This window comes from Cygnus olor, chromosome 1 (genome assembly GCF_009769625.2).
Source record: "Cygnus olor isolate bCygOlo1 chromosome 1, bCygOlo1.pri.v2, whole genome shotgun sequence".
Classification (NCBI taxonomy): domain Eukaryota; kingdom Metazoa; phylum Chordata; class Aves; order Anseriformes; family Anatidae; genus Cygnus; species Cygnus olor.
Window position 1 is genome coordinate 94225355 of NC_049169.1, and position 13960 is coordinate 94239314.

Here is a 13960-nt window from a genome sequence, read left to right on the forward strand (position 1 = left end):
TCGTTTTGTCTTTGATCCAAGCTCTGAGCGCTTTTTTTTTCTTCCTCAGTCTGCATTTCCATAAGAACCAAAAGAACACAGAAATTCAACAGCACACACAAAAGCTCAAAGTCCTCAAGCTTCATACCAACAGTATGCACTGAAAATGCAGATCAAAATGTAAGCTATTTTTTCTAGGGTCTTATCACTGTAGCATTGTGCTACCCTTCTCAGTACTGTAGAGTGAGGTAAGCTGAAATAATGTGGTGAGGCACATTAATTCAAATACTGAAAAAGCTTGAGCTACCCTCAATAACGCTGTTTTAACTGCCTGGCACAATTTGGTTGTACATTTATAACCAAGACCACAAACAACCATTCCTATGCAAGCTGCCATTGTACCTTCCCAATGGCTACAAAAGGAAAGTACATGGGATTTGCCTAAAGTTTCAACCTTAAACTGCTGTTATGGAGGAGGACCTCACAAATTTCTAAGGATGAGAGGATTCAGCACATAAATGGTGGAAGTATCACTTTTACACTGTCAGTCCACTTCACCTCTACCAGAGAGTGCAGCCTAACCAAGCTCCAGCAACCAGCCCTAGAAATCCCAGCCTGTAAAGGTATCATGCTTTTAAGATTCAGCAGCAAGTGCATGATGCTGACCAGACAATGTGGTTGCAGCAAAGGAAATTCTCACTAGATATGAGGAAAAATTCTTCCTCATGAGAGTAGTGCAGTGTTGGGGCAAGACCCAGGCATAACGTGGAACCCCCACCTTGATGGTTTTCCAAATGCAGATGGATAAGGAAGGCCCTGAGTAACCTTATCCATCTGGGGAGCCATAAGCCCCAGGAGCTGGACTAAAGACTTCCAGAGGTCCTGTCCACCCTGAATTACCAGATGCTATCAAAATTTGTACTCAAACTACAACACAAGAAAGTGATTTTTTTAGTAAAAAAAATAGTGACTGTTTAGCCTAGAAAAGAGGAGATTGAGAGGGGATCTTATCAACCTCTATAAATACCTGAGGGGATAACATAAACAGCATGGGGCCAAACTTTCCTCAGTGATGGCCAGTGATAGGACAAGGGGTAATGGGTATAAATTGAACCACGGAAGATTTCATCACCATTTGAGGAAGAACTTCTTTATGGTTTGGGTGATAGAGCACTGGAAGAGGCTGCCCAGAGAAGTTGTGGAGCCTCCTTTGGAGATATTCAAAACCCATCTGGATGCGATCCTGTGTAACATGCTCTAGGTGACCCTGCTTGAGCAGGGGCATTGGACTAGGTGATCTGTGGAGGTCCTTTCCAACTTCAGCCATTCTGTGATTCTGTGAAATTCTCATCAGTATGAATGAACTTGACATGTCCTTTGGCATCAATGTTTATTTTTTTCCATTATAGTCGTGTCTAAGAATTGCACTAAAAGAGCAGAGCTTTACCACAGTAAACAGCATGGAAGCAGACATAATGAACACTGTTCATCATGAAAATGTTTAAGTAAATCCACTGGATGCAATTCAAAGTGAAAGTAAGCTATCACAGCCCTCCCTGGATAAAGAAGTGTACAAAGAGCTGCTTAGTGCAGCTGAATTAAGCAGGCTTACCACAGTTCATAACATGGCAGTGCCCTTCTCCTTCAGCCACAGATCTCTCCTGCAAACAAAGGACACTTCCCTCATTCCTGCTGCCAGTGGTTCAGGTCTCCTGGCTCAACTTGGCACCTTAAAAAGACCCCATCCTCCACAGCTGATGGTAGAAGAGATTGTCCAGCTCAGAGGTCACCTACCCTTTTTATTTGCAGAGCTACAGCAGCTTCACAGCAACCTCTGCTGACAAAGAGCAGAATCAGATCAGAAATGATGAAACTGCCTAAGCTGTCATCACTTTACACAGAACCTCTCCTCCCCACCACTCTACAATGGAAAGAACTAGGTAAGGAAGCCCTGATCCATACTAGGGACAAGACTCCTTGCCTTCTTCTTGGATACTACAGGTGTAAAACAGTCCTGAAATACCAGCAGCTGCCTGTTTCCAGAACTGTCCCATACCAGAGTACAAACCTTGCAGGTTAGGCTTTTGAGGTAATTGTTATTATTCTCAGTCTAACCCTGATATGAGTCCTTAATTGATGAGTTTTAATAAATATCATTACTTATTTGAAAGCAATAAACTTAATTTTAAAAATGTTAGTAAATCTGCTGCTTGATTTGAAAGAAAACTCTCATAGCTCAGTTCAGCACAGTACCATCACCCGTGGCTGCACTGTCACTTACATGTTTGCCTGAGGAAAAACGCGGCTTTACTTGTTTGCTGAAGTTTTTGGTCATTGTGCTAGTCCTTCATTGTACTGTCTCATAGCTGATATAGCAAACTTCAAGGCAGCTGAGAAAATAGAAAATCAGTTTAACGGATCTGGTGACAACATCAGCACCGAGAAAATCAAACTGAACTGTAAATTGGTGGTGCGTAGTACCTTTCAACATCTGACTCAGTGTTGACTTCTTACTACTCTTATTAGCAAAAACAAAAACAAAAAACCAACCAGTGCTTCAACTTCAGAGAGAAAAAAGAAAGTGTAAGCACGTGCCTTGTGAAATCTGTGGGAAACAGTCTCATTGCTCTACACCGGCAGTCTCACACATTGGTGCTAACAGACTCAGCTGTGTGAGCATGAAAACCAGCCGTGTCACACACAGCCTAGCAGCTCCACTGCAGGGCACTTGAAGAAAATGATGCATCTGCACACCTGCTCTGGCCATGCCTGAACCTGTTCAGACCCTTACTCACACGGCTACTCTACAGCCTCGAAGCAGCTGTATCACCGAAACCACGTTATTCGATCCTAACACGTCGGAATGTTTTATATGAGGAAGGACAACATGAGGAATGACAAGAGTCAACTCCCTGCTTTATACCAGACAAGCTGTAAGGCTTGAATGCCGTGTACTGATGCCACTTCACCCCTCTTAGCCTTTCTCCCGAGTGAAATAAAGCACAGGCTAGCAGAAGAAACAACAGGAGGGGAGAAGGAAAAAAAACAAAACACACACAAAAAAGAAAACGCTGTGCTTTGTGTATCCTCTTCACCCATAAATAAACACAGCTTATACAAGCCTCACGGCCCTGCCCTGCTCCGCCCGCCCGCCCGCCATTTCGCCCCGCCCCGTTCCCCGCCCCGGCAGTGCGCCGCAGGTGCCCGTCATGGCGGCGGCGGCGCAGCTGCTCCGCGGGGCAGCCCGCGCTGTCCGGGCTCCGCCCGCCCTGGCCCGCCGGTCGCTGGGGTCCGCGCCGCCGGGGGTCCCGGCAGGCCGGGGCGGGCAGCGTTGGGCGCTGGCGGGGGCGCTGGGCGGGCTGGGCTTGGGTTTGGGGCTGTGGCGGCGGCGGGCCGCCATGGCGGCAGGCGAGGAGGAGGACGAGGAGGAGGAGCGGCTGCGGCGGCGGTTCATGGCGCCGCCCGTCAGCGGGCTGCGGGAGCTGCGGCGGCGGCGGCGGGAGCTGCGGAGCCGCATGGAGCTGCTCATCATGGAGACGCAGGCCGAGGTGTGCCGCGCCCTGGCGGCCGTGGACCCCGGCGCCGCCTTCGCCGTGGACACCTGGGAGAGGAAGGAAGGTGCGGGGGGACGGACGGGAGGAGCCCCCCGCGAGGGGCGGCCGGGCGGGGGGCTGCGGCCCTGGCGGGGGGCTCCCGCCCCTCGGTGACTCAGCGGCGGGGTGCTGGCGTTGGCAGGCGGAGGCGGCATCAGCTGCGTGCTGCAGGACGGAGAGGTCTTCGAGAAGGCGGGCGTCAACGTGTCCGTGGTGTTCGGGCAGCTCTCCGAGGAGGCGGCGCGGCAGATGAGGAGCAGGGGCAAGTCTCTGAAGGCCACTGCGGACGGTAAGGGGCCGCTTACCCCAGGCTTCCTTTGGGGGCGGTGGGAGAGCAAAGTCGGGCCCTGGTGCTTGTTGCCTGCCTGGCTTGTGAAAGTCACAAGGTTGTTCCTCAAGAAAGATGCTGTAGCTGAGCAGCCAAACGGCGCAGGAGTTACTTCTCGTAGAGGTGGAGAGAGAAAACCAAAACGAAGTGAAAGCTAGAGAGGATTCGGTGGCATTTCTACAGCAAACGGTAGTTCTGAGGACGGGATGGTGGAAAGCTGGAGCAGTGCCTCGCATTTTCAGTGGTCATCATCTAAGGGGTGCTCTAACGCTACCTTTTTGTTGCATTTTTAGGACAAACGCAGAAAAGTCACTTAGGTGCATAAAAATTGTGGATAAGTAAATTTAACATTGATTAATAATTATTGTTACCCAACACGATAAATTGCCTCGTAGTGGACCAATAGCTTGGAAACCAAGTATAAATAGTGATGTTCCTTACATGATAACAAATAAAGTTATTTGACAAGCTGAAGACTTCTTTTCTGTGCATCTTTTTACCTAGGAAAACTGCCTTTCTGTGCCATGGGTGTAAGCTCTGTTATCCATCCAAAGAATCCTCATGTTCCAACTATGCACTTCAACTACAGATACTTTGAAATTGAAGAAGCAGACGGTAAGAATTATTAGCCACTGTAACATGTATGACGTGTGACTCTGCATGAGGAAAGTGTGAGTGTGTGGCTAGGATAAGAGGTTAAGAACCAGTCCAGTTTTGTTCCCAGGTATGCCAATAATGTGTTGTATAGCACCACATTTCTTAATCTCTGGGCCTTGGATTATGCATTTGTAAAGTCAGTGTAATTCATACATCTTTATGAATAAAGGTGTTTGCAATTTACTTTTTGCAGAGTACACTGGAGTTTCAGAGTTAATGTGTAGGAGGTCATAAATATATGTAAAATATTAAATTTTAGAACTGCTCCTTTCAATAGGAGAAAGGTCTGAAGGACCGATAAGCATTCTGGTCAGGGTATGCAACCTTTGTCTCTGAAGCTGGGAAGACGTACTGTCAGAAACATCACTCTCTGTGTTAGTTTTTTCCCCCCCCGAGTTTCTGCCATGTGCTACTGTCAGAGGCAGGCTTCAAGGCTAGGTACTTTAGCACTGAGAGGCCATTTGTATGTCAAAGCTCAGAGATTTTTCTTTGAATTATTTTGTCAGAGTATTAAGGATCACTTCTAACCAATTAGTTACGCTGGAATTATTAATGATATTTCCTTTCTTTGGCATGCAGTCATGTTTCTAGATACTTGAAGTATCCATGAAGTTGCAGTTTCCTTGTCTTGTATAAGGTGTAACTATGACAATAGGAATTGACAGCCCATCTTATGAAATTGATACTCCGTAGCATCTGGTAGAGTAACACGTCCAAAATATCCAACAAATAGTTTTCACTGGTGTGAAATTTGTTCCGTGTTTTCTTGGTTGTTGCATTACCTTGAACTCAAATTTGTCATGATTGTTTAGGGATACCACTGAATAATGATTTTATTTTGTATTGAATAATGATTTTATTTTGTATTATTCAAGTAGTTCTTGGTGAACCACTAGCAATGTATTTCTGTTTGGCAACTTTTAAAAAATAAAAAAATGTTGTTTGCCTCTCTCCTATAGGCACTAAACAGTGGTGGTTTGGTGGTGGAACTGACCTCACTCCAACTTACTTGAATGAAGAAGATGCTGTACATTTTCACAAGACTCTGAAAGAAGCTTGTGACAAGCATGATCCGAAGCTGTATCCGAAATACAAGAAATGGTATGTGGGGAGTGATGTGCTTGGATCCCTTTTGTGGGAACAGAAGATGGTGTTGGAGACTGTCAGTTAAATGCATTCTAGGAAAAGTATGTTCCGTTCTGCCTTTTGATAAGTATCAGCAGACCCTAATGAAAATCAGTAGATGTGTATTGGGATAAAACGTAGTCTAAAGCAGTCTGTTATTTATGGAGGCCTGAGAGATGCTGTTTGGCCATTGCTGCAGTTTTGAAAACTCCAATCCAGTTATTCTGCCTTCAGTGTGTCCTTCATTCATTTTTTTTTTTTTTGGCGAGGTAGGTAAAGAAGCTTCTCTTTAATGTAGAAGCTTCATAATTTTGATGGAGCTGCAGTTTTGTTTCAAGTGACACATTCACTGAGTGTTCAACAGCATATTCTCTAAAGTTGTGAATTTTGAACGTTCTTGAGCTGAGAGATGCAGTTGATGGGATCTTTCACTACTCACTGAGGGCTTGCTACTCTGTTTCTGATAATCCTATCTGCTACAAGCTATGGTATCCAGAAGGGAGGGTTAGCCTTTTGTAAGCTACCACATTTTGTCTGAGGACAGGAGATAAAGTGGGTGTTGCAGCTTGGGCGTGAACCGCTTCGTGTAGAGAAGCACGTCTTAAAACCTTAAGACTACAGTCTGGCTCTCTAAGGAATCTTTTTGTGTGCTGGTTCAGAGTGCGTGCCTTAATGGTCAGGTTGTGTGCAGGGAAAGTAAGCTAGCGATGCCAGATGCAGGGGATCAGAGAGACAGACATCTGTTCTTAGTCTGAGGGCAACTCAAAGGAGGACTAATTGTATCCTGTAGACAGGCACTGTTCCTAATCCCAGCATAAGCGTTTGCTGTAAACAGCAGCTGTGTAGGGGCATGTGGTTCTCAATGATGGAGTAGTGTGAATCTCCTCTGCGTCGCCCTTGTTCCACTTCTCTCAAACAGAAAAGCTCGTATGTTTATCACGCTGCCTTCCTGATCCAGCTTTAAAACTTTGGTAACAGTGATTGTGGATCGACACATGTATGGCATGCTAGTCTTAAAGGCAGGCAGGATCTCCTTGCTGTTGGTGGTTTCTGCTTCCATTTCTACCCCACATGAAGGCTTGCAGGGCATGGTTGCCCAAGCATGCAACTGTAAGTTGGGTGTGGATACAATGAATCAGGTGATTTATAGTAATTGCATACCTACGCACTCCAGTAAATACAAAATAGATTAATTCCCACCTCATTGTAGGATAAACTGCACTTATTCTTTCGTGAACTTGAAAATGAGTCATGAACAGCCACTGCTAGAATGACTCAGTCTTCCACATTTAACTATTACAAAGTCTTTTTCCAAAGAAGGCTGCCTCACTTTTTTTTTTCCCGTCCTCTTAAGTGACAACAGCTTTCTTATCCAGTCTTGGGTTTGTCAATTCTTTTAGTTTTGATGCCGAAAATCACTTTTTTCACAAGAATGGCAAAAAGAATAAAGAGATTCACTTTCAAGTTTATTTCACATTTGTCTGAAAGCTGTACAAATAATCTGGGATCTGTATGTAACTCTGTGAATGAAACAGAAAGAGCTCTTAGGGTGAAATTTTGAAATCAAGTGTCCCTCCTCATAGGTAGAGAATGTGGATTGGATCACTCCATATGGAAACATCTGCCATGGTCTTTGAGTGTTCCATGTTCAGTGACTGCAATGATACATAGCTTTGCAGTGACCACTTAATCTGAGCTTTTACTGCGCGTGAATGCAGGAGTGCATTCTGCGTGGTGTTGTACAGTCCTGCTCTCAGCAGGCAGTGAAACAGTGGTGCAGCCAGCACTGTAGGAATTAATATTTCAGTGCTATTTCACCACTGCCATCCTGTGCCGTGTAGCTGTTTGGAGTAGCGTTCGTTTCTTTAATATTGTGGGCCATATTACTAATTGTCTGCTGCCCCTTTCAGGTGTGATGACTACTTCTTTATCAAGCACCGTGGTGAGCGAAGAGGGATTGGAGGCATATTCTTTGATGATGTGGACTCTCCTTCAAAGGAGGAAGTTTTTCAGTTTGTGCAGAGTTGTGCCAAAGCCATTGTGCCTTGTTACATTCCCATTGTGAAGAAGCACTGCCATGACTCCTTCACACCAGAGGAGAAGCAATGGCAGCAGCTTCGGAGAGGACGGTGAGTACTGAAGGAGCAAAAGAATACCTGGGAGGTGGATGAGACTGGCAAGAATAAAATGAGCTAGTTCTTCATGGTTGTGAGGTTTATGTCCTGAAGTGTGTTTTATATTCTGTCACAGTGTCAGTTAAGTTTGCACAAGTGCTCAAAAGCTTACCAGAGGGTTGCAACACTTCTGTGTACAGAACTATTTTTGATATCCAGTGCTGGCTTGCCAGGGAGGACGCAGAAGGTACTGGCACACCCTCATATGTATCCGCAACTCTCCCATGTGCAGCAGCACAAGCAACCCCTACAAAATGCTACAGTTTCTCTGACACCTTCAAGGAAAAAAAAAAAAGAAAAGAAAAAAGAGAAGCTGTGTAACAAGCGAAGGGGTGCGTGCATGGTGTCCTGAATCCCACCCTCTCCTGCAGCCCAGTGATACGGGATATAGGACTGCCCTGTCACGAGGAGCATAAGGGTGAGGGAGTCATGCACACTATTCAGTAATGAAGCTAATCCCCAGCAAGTCGACAAATATTTGTACCCAAGAGGGCTTTCAGGTTCTTACATGTTTATTCTATCTGATATTTTTCTTGGCATTGAAGTAAGTATGCTGTGAACCCTTTGTAAAGGAATAAAGATAAATAGAGGTTTTATTTTTCTGGAATGGTCCAAAGTCTTTAATGTAGACTCTTGAGGATGCTTATTACTCTGAATGATTGTTAATGCTGCAAAAGCTTAAGTCCATTGGTACATACTCTTGTCTCTGTCCTGTGATTGTCTGAGCAGGTGGAGAAATGAGAATACATGTGCTCTGTGCAAAAATGAGGAGTCTTGCTGCCTTTTCTGCAAAGAAACCTGTGAAAGTGGCATAGAGAGGACATAAGCATTCAAGTTTAGATCACTGGCCTGCGGCAGTTAGTCAAATAAGCATACATGCTTAATTGGCTAGAACTGTTCCTGGGAGTGCTGGACTTTTAGGATCCATTCTGTTGATGGGATTTAGCAAGCCTGGTAATGTTTTAAGAGGGAATAGGTTCTTTAAGCTGCAGCTGGGACTGGCTCAGGCTGCTTGTTGCTCTGGACCTGTTTGCAGATTGAGCTAGGCAAAGCTCTCGTTTCTGCCAGTAAGAAAGAGCTCTTTCCTTCCTGTTTCTCTGTTAAGTATTAATACCTCCATACTGGTTGTTAATATAAACCCTATGGAATTGTCACTGCTCTGTCTGCATGCTGAGGGCAGAAAAATGTCCATTCTGGGACTTACAAGTCCCAGCCAGCGCTCTGAAGCTGTCTGACTTCTGCTGCTTTCCAGACCTCCTCAAGAAACAGGAAAATCTTGTTCTGACCATGCTGCTGATGTGTCCTTCAGAAGGACCTTCAGCATGGAGGACAGCACAATGGAGTTTTTCATATGGTCACTTCCAGCTCCTTTAAGGCTCCTCTTGGCTTGACACCATCACATGAGAGTACCAGTGTAACCAAGCTAAACCTGGTGTTGAGCTTGCTAGCAGGGTGAAGTCCTGGGAGAAGTAAGGTAGTACAGCACCATGCAGAATGCTCTCCTTGCATAGTTTGTCCACTCGTCTGTTAGCTAAGGCCTTACTTCCTATGCTTTGTGGAGTAGCAAGGTTTTATTTTCATTTCCATGCAGAAGATGCTAGAGACAGTTGGCCCCAAAACAGGGTTCATTTGACACCCAGCACAGCAGAAAGACTGTTTTTGTTTGACAGCCGCCAGCTGAAGAAGGCACAAGCAACTTCTGATTATAAGCTTGTTTTTCTGTTGTATCTTCACTCCCCATAGGTATGTGGAGTTCAACTTGGTTTATGACAGAGGTACAAAGTTTGGCCTACTAACACCAGGATCAAGAATTGAAAGCATTCTTATGTCTCTGCCACTGACTGCAAGGTAAGGGCACAGCTGTGTATGGAGTTGCAGGTAGGCATTGTTCTCACTGAAATACTCTGAAGGATTAAATCAAATGCCTGTTGTGATGTCCAGTCTCTTAACAGTGGTTGGTTCATGCCTGATACAAGAACTGGCCAAATAGGTGCAGAGGCTTCTCTGCTCTGCTACGCTCACCCATTTGCTGCTAATGTGTGGCCTGGATATTTTCTAACAAAAAAAAAAAAAGGTCACTTTTAATGCTTAGTACCCATAGAGGGAACAGGAAAATCTTTCAAGAGATACTTATTTAGTAGCTCTTTGAAACCGTGTGAAATTCTGGCAATACCTTACAAGCCTGTGGCAAGGAGTTCCAGTTTGTGCACTGTATGAAAAAGAGCTTCTTTGTTTTCTACTTGCACCTGATGGCTTCATTTGACTTCTCAGTGAATAAACAGATTTTCTTCCAATTTTTCTCCACAACAGTTCTTGTTTCACAGACTTCAATTGTTCATCATCTGTTTTCCACGCTGACAAGTGTTCCTCTTCTTAGTCTTTGTACAGCAGCTGTTCCATACCTTTCAACACATTTACCACTCTAGGCTTACGTTTTCTTTGTCCTTTCTGATCTGGGAATAAGGCTCAGACAACAGAAGCTACATATGTATATTTAAGATGCAGGTGTGCTGCTGACTCATACAGTGGCATAATGTTGTCTTTATTCATTATTCTTTTCATAATCTTAATGCGCTACTTGCTGATTTTGAGCAGGTTTTTTCATAGAACTGTTACAACGCCAAGATCTTGTCTGGGCAATAGAAGTTAAATGAGTCTCTCAATGTGTGGGTAACATTTCTTTTCCTCTCTGTGCACTACTTTAGATCAATCAACATTGAATTACACCTACCACGTTATTGTTGAGTTGTTTGTCTTGATAGTAATGTTTTTCAACTACCTTTTTGTTTTAAATTATCTTGCTTAATCTCGTAACATCAACTAACTCTGTCATTTACTATTTACTTCCCTTTTTAGGTTGATTTTAGATACGCTGATAGCACAAGTCCCTATCATGAATTTAGTGACCTCCTTCCACTAGCAAAGCTAGCTGTTGCTTGCTACCCCTTAACTGTGAGGGCTGTCTTATTCTCACCCTACTGCCAACATCAGATGTGTCCCTGACCTGCTGTTGTATCATGGTCCTACCTCTCAATTTCATTGCTGCAATGATTTGATTTTTGTTTTCACCAGCATAAATAGCTCGCTTCACAGCATGAATGGGTCCTTCCTAGAGGGGAAGGAAATGGAAAAAGGTTGTACCCATCCCTTTGACTGCTGGCACTTTTTTTCCTGTCATGCCTCTTTTAGTTGACTTTTCAATAAAAGGTGGTTTCTCATCACCTTGGTTTTTAAAACCAAGATTCAGCAAGGACTGGTGGTGCTTCCAGTCCAGCTTCTAGAAGAACTTGCCATGGACAGCTGAAAACATTGCGTCAGGGTCAAGTGATAGAATATGAAGCTGGCAATTTCCCTTAGGCCTCATGTCCTCACTGTCTCTTGTTGGGGTTTCTTTTTGACCTATTGTCTCATGATACATGTGTGTCACAAGACTGTTAAATAAAACAGTTTGGAGATAAACCTGCACGTAGGAGGCATTTCTCTTTTTTTTGGTTATTTTTTCCTGTCTTTTCAGAAGATGGAAAAAAAGACTAAGCTAACATTTCTGCTGTATCTTTGTGTTACCTGTTTTTAATGAATTTAATGATTTGTAGCCTTATCTGTCACCTGATGTGAGACTATTAACTGTGCATCTAGCACCCTCAGAAAAGGCAGCTGGGCAGTCTGAATGCATTTCCCCTCTCCCTGCAGGTGGGAGTACATGCACACCCCTCCGGAGAGCTCAAGGGAAGCAGAAATCCTGGAGGTTCTCCGCAATCCCAAAGACTGGGTGCACTGACGTGGATTGTGAAGAAGATGGATTGCTTATACTGAGTTATTACGAAAGAACAAGAATGCCTGCAAACCAGCTCATTTGGAGTGCTGCTGCATGGCATTTTAGTATAGCTGTTTATACTCTTAAATGGTGCCTTAATGATGTTGTAGACTTGTTGTAACTTGCAAATATGTGAACTCATTATTTAAGAGTGATCAGCTGATGTTGTCATCCCCTGTTGATGTTGCCTTGTGAAGGACTGGTGATACCCTCCCAGGGCTGGTGTGCATGCTTAGGAACTTCCTCAACAGATTTGTTTGAGTGCAAAATGTTAAGCTACGGTGAAGTGTTCCCCCAGTGGAATGAAAGCATTATGTGTGCCTACATGGCACAGCTCACTATAGGATAATGTTGGGATGATTTTTAGAAATACTTTTTTAAAGAATAAATTTAAAATAATAAAGAATAATATGTTATGATTTTAAACCTCAGCGCCTGCTTTCTGGACCTTGTGAAAAAGATGTCTATTTTGACACTGTTTTATTTGGGGGTGGCAAGCAAGTGTTGTGAGATATGCCTCAGTGCCCTTGACTTGACTGACCAGTGAACAAAGGATTCTGGGTTGGGGTCCTGGTTGTGCCTGACGTGGGGTGAGAGCTGGCTGTCAGCTTTAGAGAGAAGCTGTCCAAAGCTTATGTCCCTCGTGAAATCGTGGCAGCGATCAGCTGCAACAGCACCTCCCCTCTGCCTCCTGTCACAATGGGCTGGGACAGGCCAGGAAGGTGCTGAGTGCTGCCCCGGCCTTCCCGTAAAAGAACCAGGCTGGTCTGACCGCCCTTTCCTCCCCCGGCACGAACCTTTTTTGGGGCGTAAAAGCCAGGGGGAAAAACAGGCTACTGCCGTCTCCCCGTCGGGGAATCGAACCCCGGTCTCCCGCGTGACAGGCGGGGATACTCACCACTATACTAACGAGGAGCGCATACAGTAGATGCGGCCCGCCCGCACCTTCTATGACGTCACCTCCTCGTGACGCAGAGCGACGATTCCTGCACGGCTCCACCTAGTCCTTCTTTCCCTTCCCTACAGGGCTCCCGCCGCCTAACGCGTGCCCCCGTGCTGCAGGACAATTATTAACCAGTAATTAACCAGCTCGCGAGGCGGGGCAAAAACGGAGCATTCCCCCCCCTCAGCGGCCAAAAGGAAGCTGGCCCGTACGGGGATCGAACCCGCGACCTTGGCGTTATTAGCACCACGCTCTAACCAACTGAGCTAACCGGCCCGCGTTAGTAATAGGCCCCCCCCGCGCCGCTCCTCAGGTACCCGCAGTACACGGCCATAACTGCAGGGCTGCGAATTGCTAAAACACACGTTTGGGATCCCTGCCTTTTTCTGCGCTCACGGCACGGCGCCGAGGGGCCGCTGGCTGAGGGTGTGGTCCCCGCACCTCCCACGCGCGGCCGGAGCAGGGCGTGCAGTGCCCCGGGGGGCGGTACGGGGCCACAAAATGGCTGCCGCCTCTCCCCGTCGGGGAATCGAACCCCGGTCTCCCGCGTGACAGGCGGGGATACTCACCACTATACTAACGAGGAGCGACCTGCGAGGATTGTTGCCCGCAGAGCCCCCCAAAAAGGGCCGGGGGGGTCCCGGGGGCAGGTGGGGAACCCGGAGCTTCTCCGGGAACCGCGGTCTGGGGGAAACGGGAAGTCGGCTCACCTCGTCTGCTTGTGCACAGGCTTCTGCTGAAACCACCCGGCTCTGGAGGAAACTCCACCCCAGTGGGGTAGACTACGCATACAATCAAGACACAAACAAAAGACAAAAGACAAAATACAAAAAATAGTCAAGAAATACCTTTGTTTCAGCAGAAAGAAGTTGTTGAGGAGGACATCATTATCAAATCCAAGCCATTCGCTTCATCAACCAGCAGTCCGAGTGCTGGCCTGGGTTCCTCAGGTATCTCCTCCTTTGCCATTTTAGTTGCCACTGATACCACCTACCATGAAATGCAATAATAAAAATAATATATTTAGGAAGCAATAAATAAATAGATGGACAAATAAATAAATGGCAACTGCACAGAGAAAGCATACCACCGTGTGATGATAATGCAAGAGCTTTCTTAAAACCAATCAACATTTAACACAGATTTTCCAACACTTGCCACAAAAAAACAACCCCAACCAACCAACCAAAAAACAACAACAAACACACACACACAAAGAAACCAACATGGTGGCAAAGCTGCCACTAGGTGAACGCCTGGCATGAAGAGGCTGCCACAGAGCCAGTGTGAGAAAACCTGGAGTTAGAAAGGAACAGGACAGGAGATATCTGATGCAAAAAATGAGCA

The 13960-nt window shown here is 45.7% G+C and overlaps 1 protein-coding gene, 1 long non-coding RNA gene and 3 other non-coding genes across 5 annotated transcripts in view; 1 reads left to right on the forward strand and 4 right to left on the reverse strand.

Annotated features, from left to right (window-relative positions):
* Positions 1-3173: 3173 nt before the first annotated feature.
* On the forward strand, positions 3174-12091 carry CPOX (coproporphyrinogen oxidase). Its single transcript, XM_040545291.1, has 7 exons — positions 3174-3597; positions 3715-3861; positions 4405-4515; positions 5517-5658; positions 7593-7811; positions 9600-9704; positions 11547-12091. Exons 1-7 carry the CDS (start codon positions 3189-3191, stop codon positions 11632-11634), a joined length of 1221 nt encoding a protein of 406 aa, XP_040401225.1. The 5' UTR covers positions 3174-3188; the 3' UTR covers positions 11635-12091.
* Positions 12092-12513: 422 nt separating this feature from the next.
* TRNAD-GUC lies at positions 12514-12585 on the reverse strand. The gene has a single exon. It is a non-coding gene; the product is annotated as a tRNA-Asp (tRNA).
* A 230-nt stretch (positions 12586-12815) lies between these two features.
* Positions 12816-12889, reverse strand: TRNAI-AAU. The gene has a single exon. It is a non-coding gene; the product is annotated as a tRNA-Ile (tRNA).
* A 238-nt stretch (positions 12890-13127) lies between these two features.
* Positions 13128-13199, reverse strand: TRNAD-GUC. Its single transcript has one exon. It is a non-coding gene; the product is annotated as a tRNA-Asp (tRNA).
* A 250-nt stretch (positions 13200-13449) lies between these two features.
* The window catches only part of LOC121064085, a 4045-nt gene continuing 3534 nt past the window's right edge, over positions 13450-13960 (reverse strand). Inside the window, exon 3 of the long non-coding RNA XR_005816323.1 lies at positions 13450-13603. This is a non-coding gene — a long non-coding RNA (uncharacterized LOC121064085). The remainder of the gene's footprint in view (positions 13604-13960) is intronic.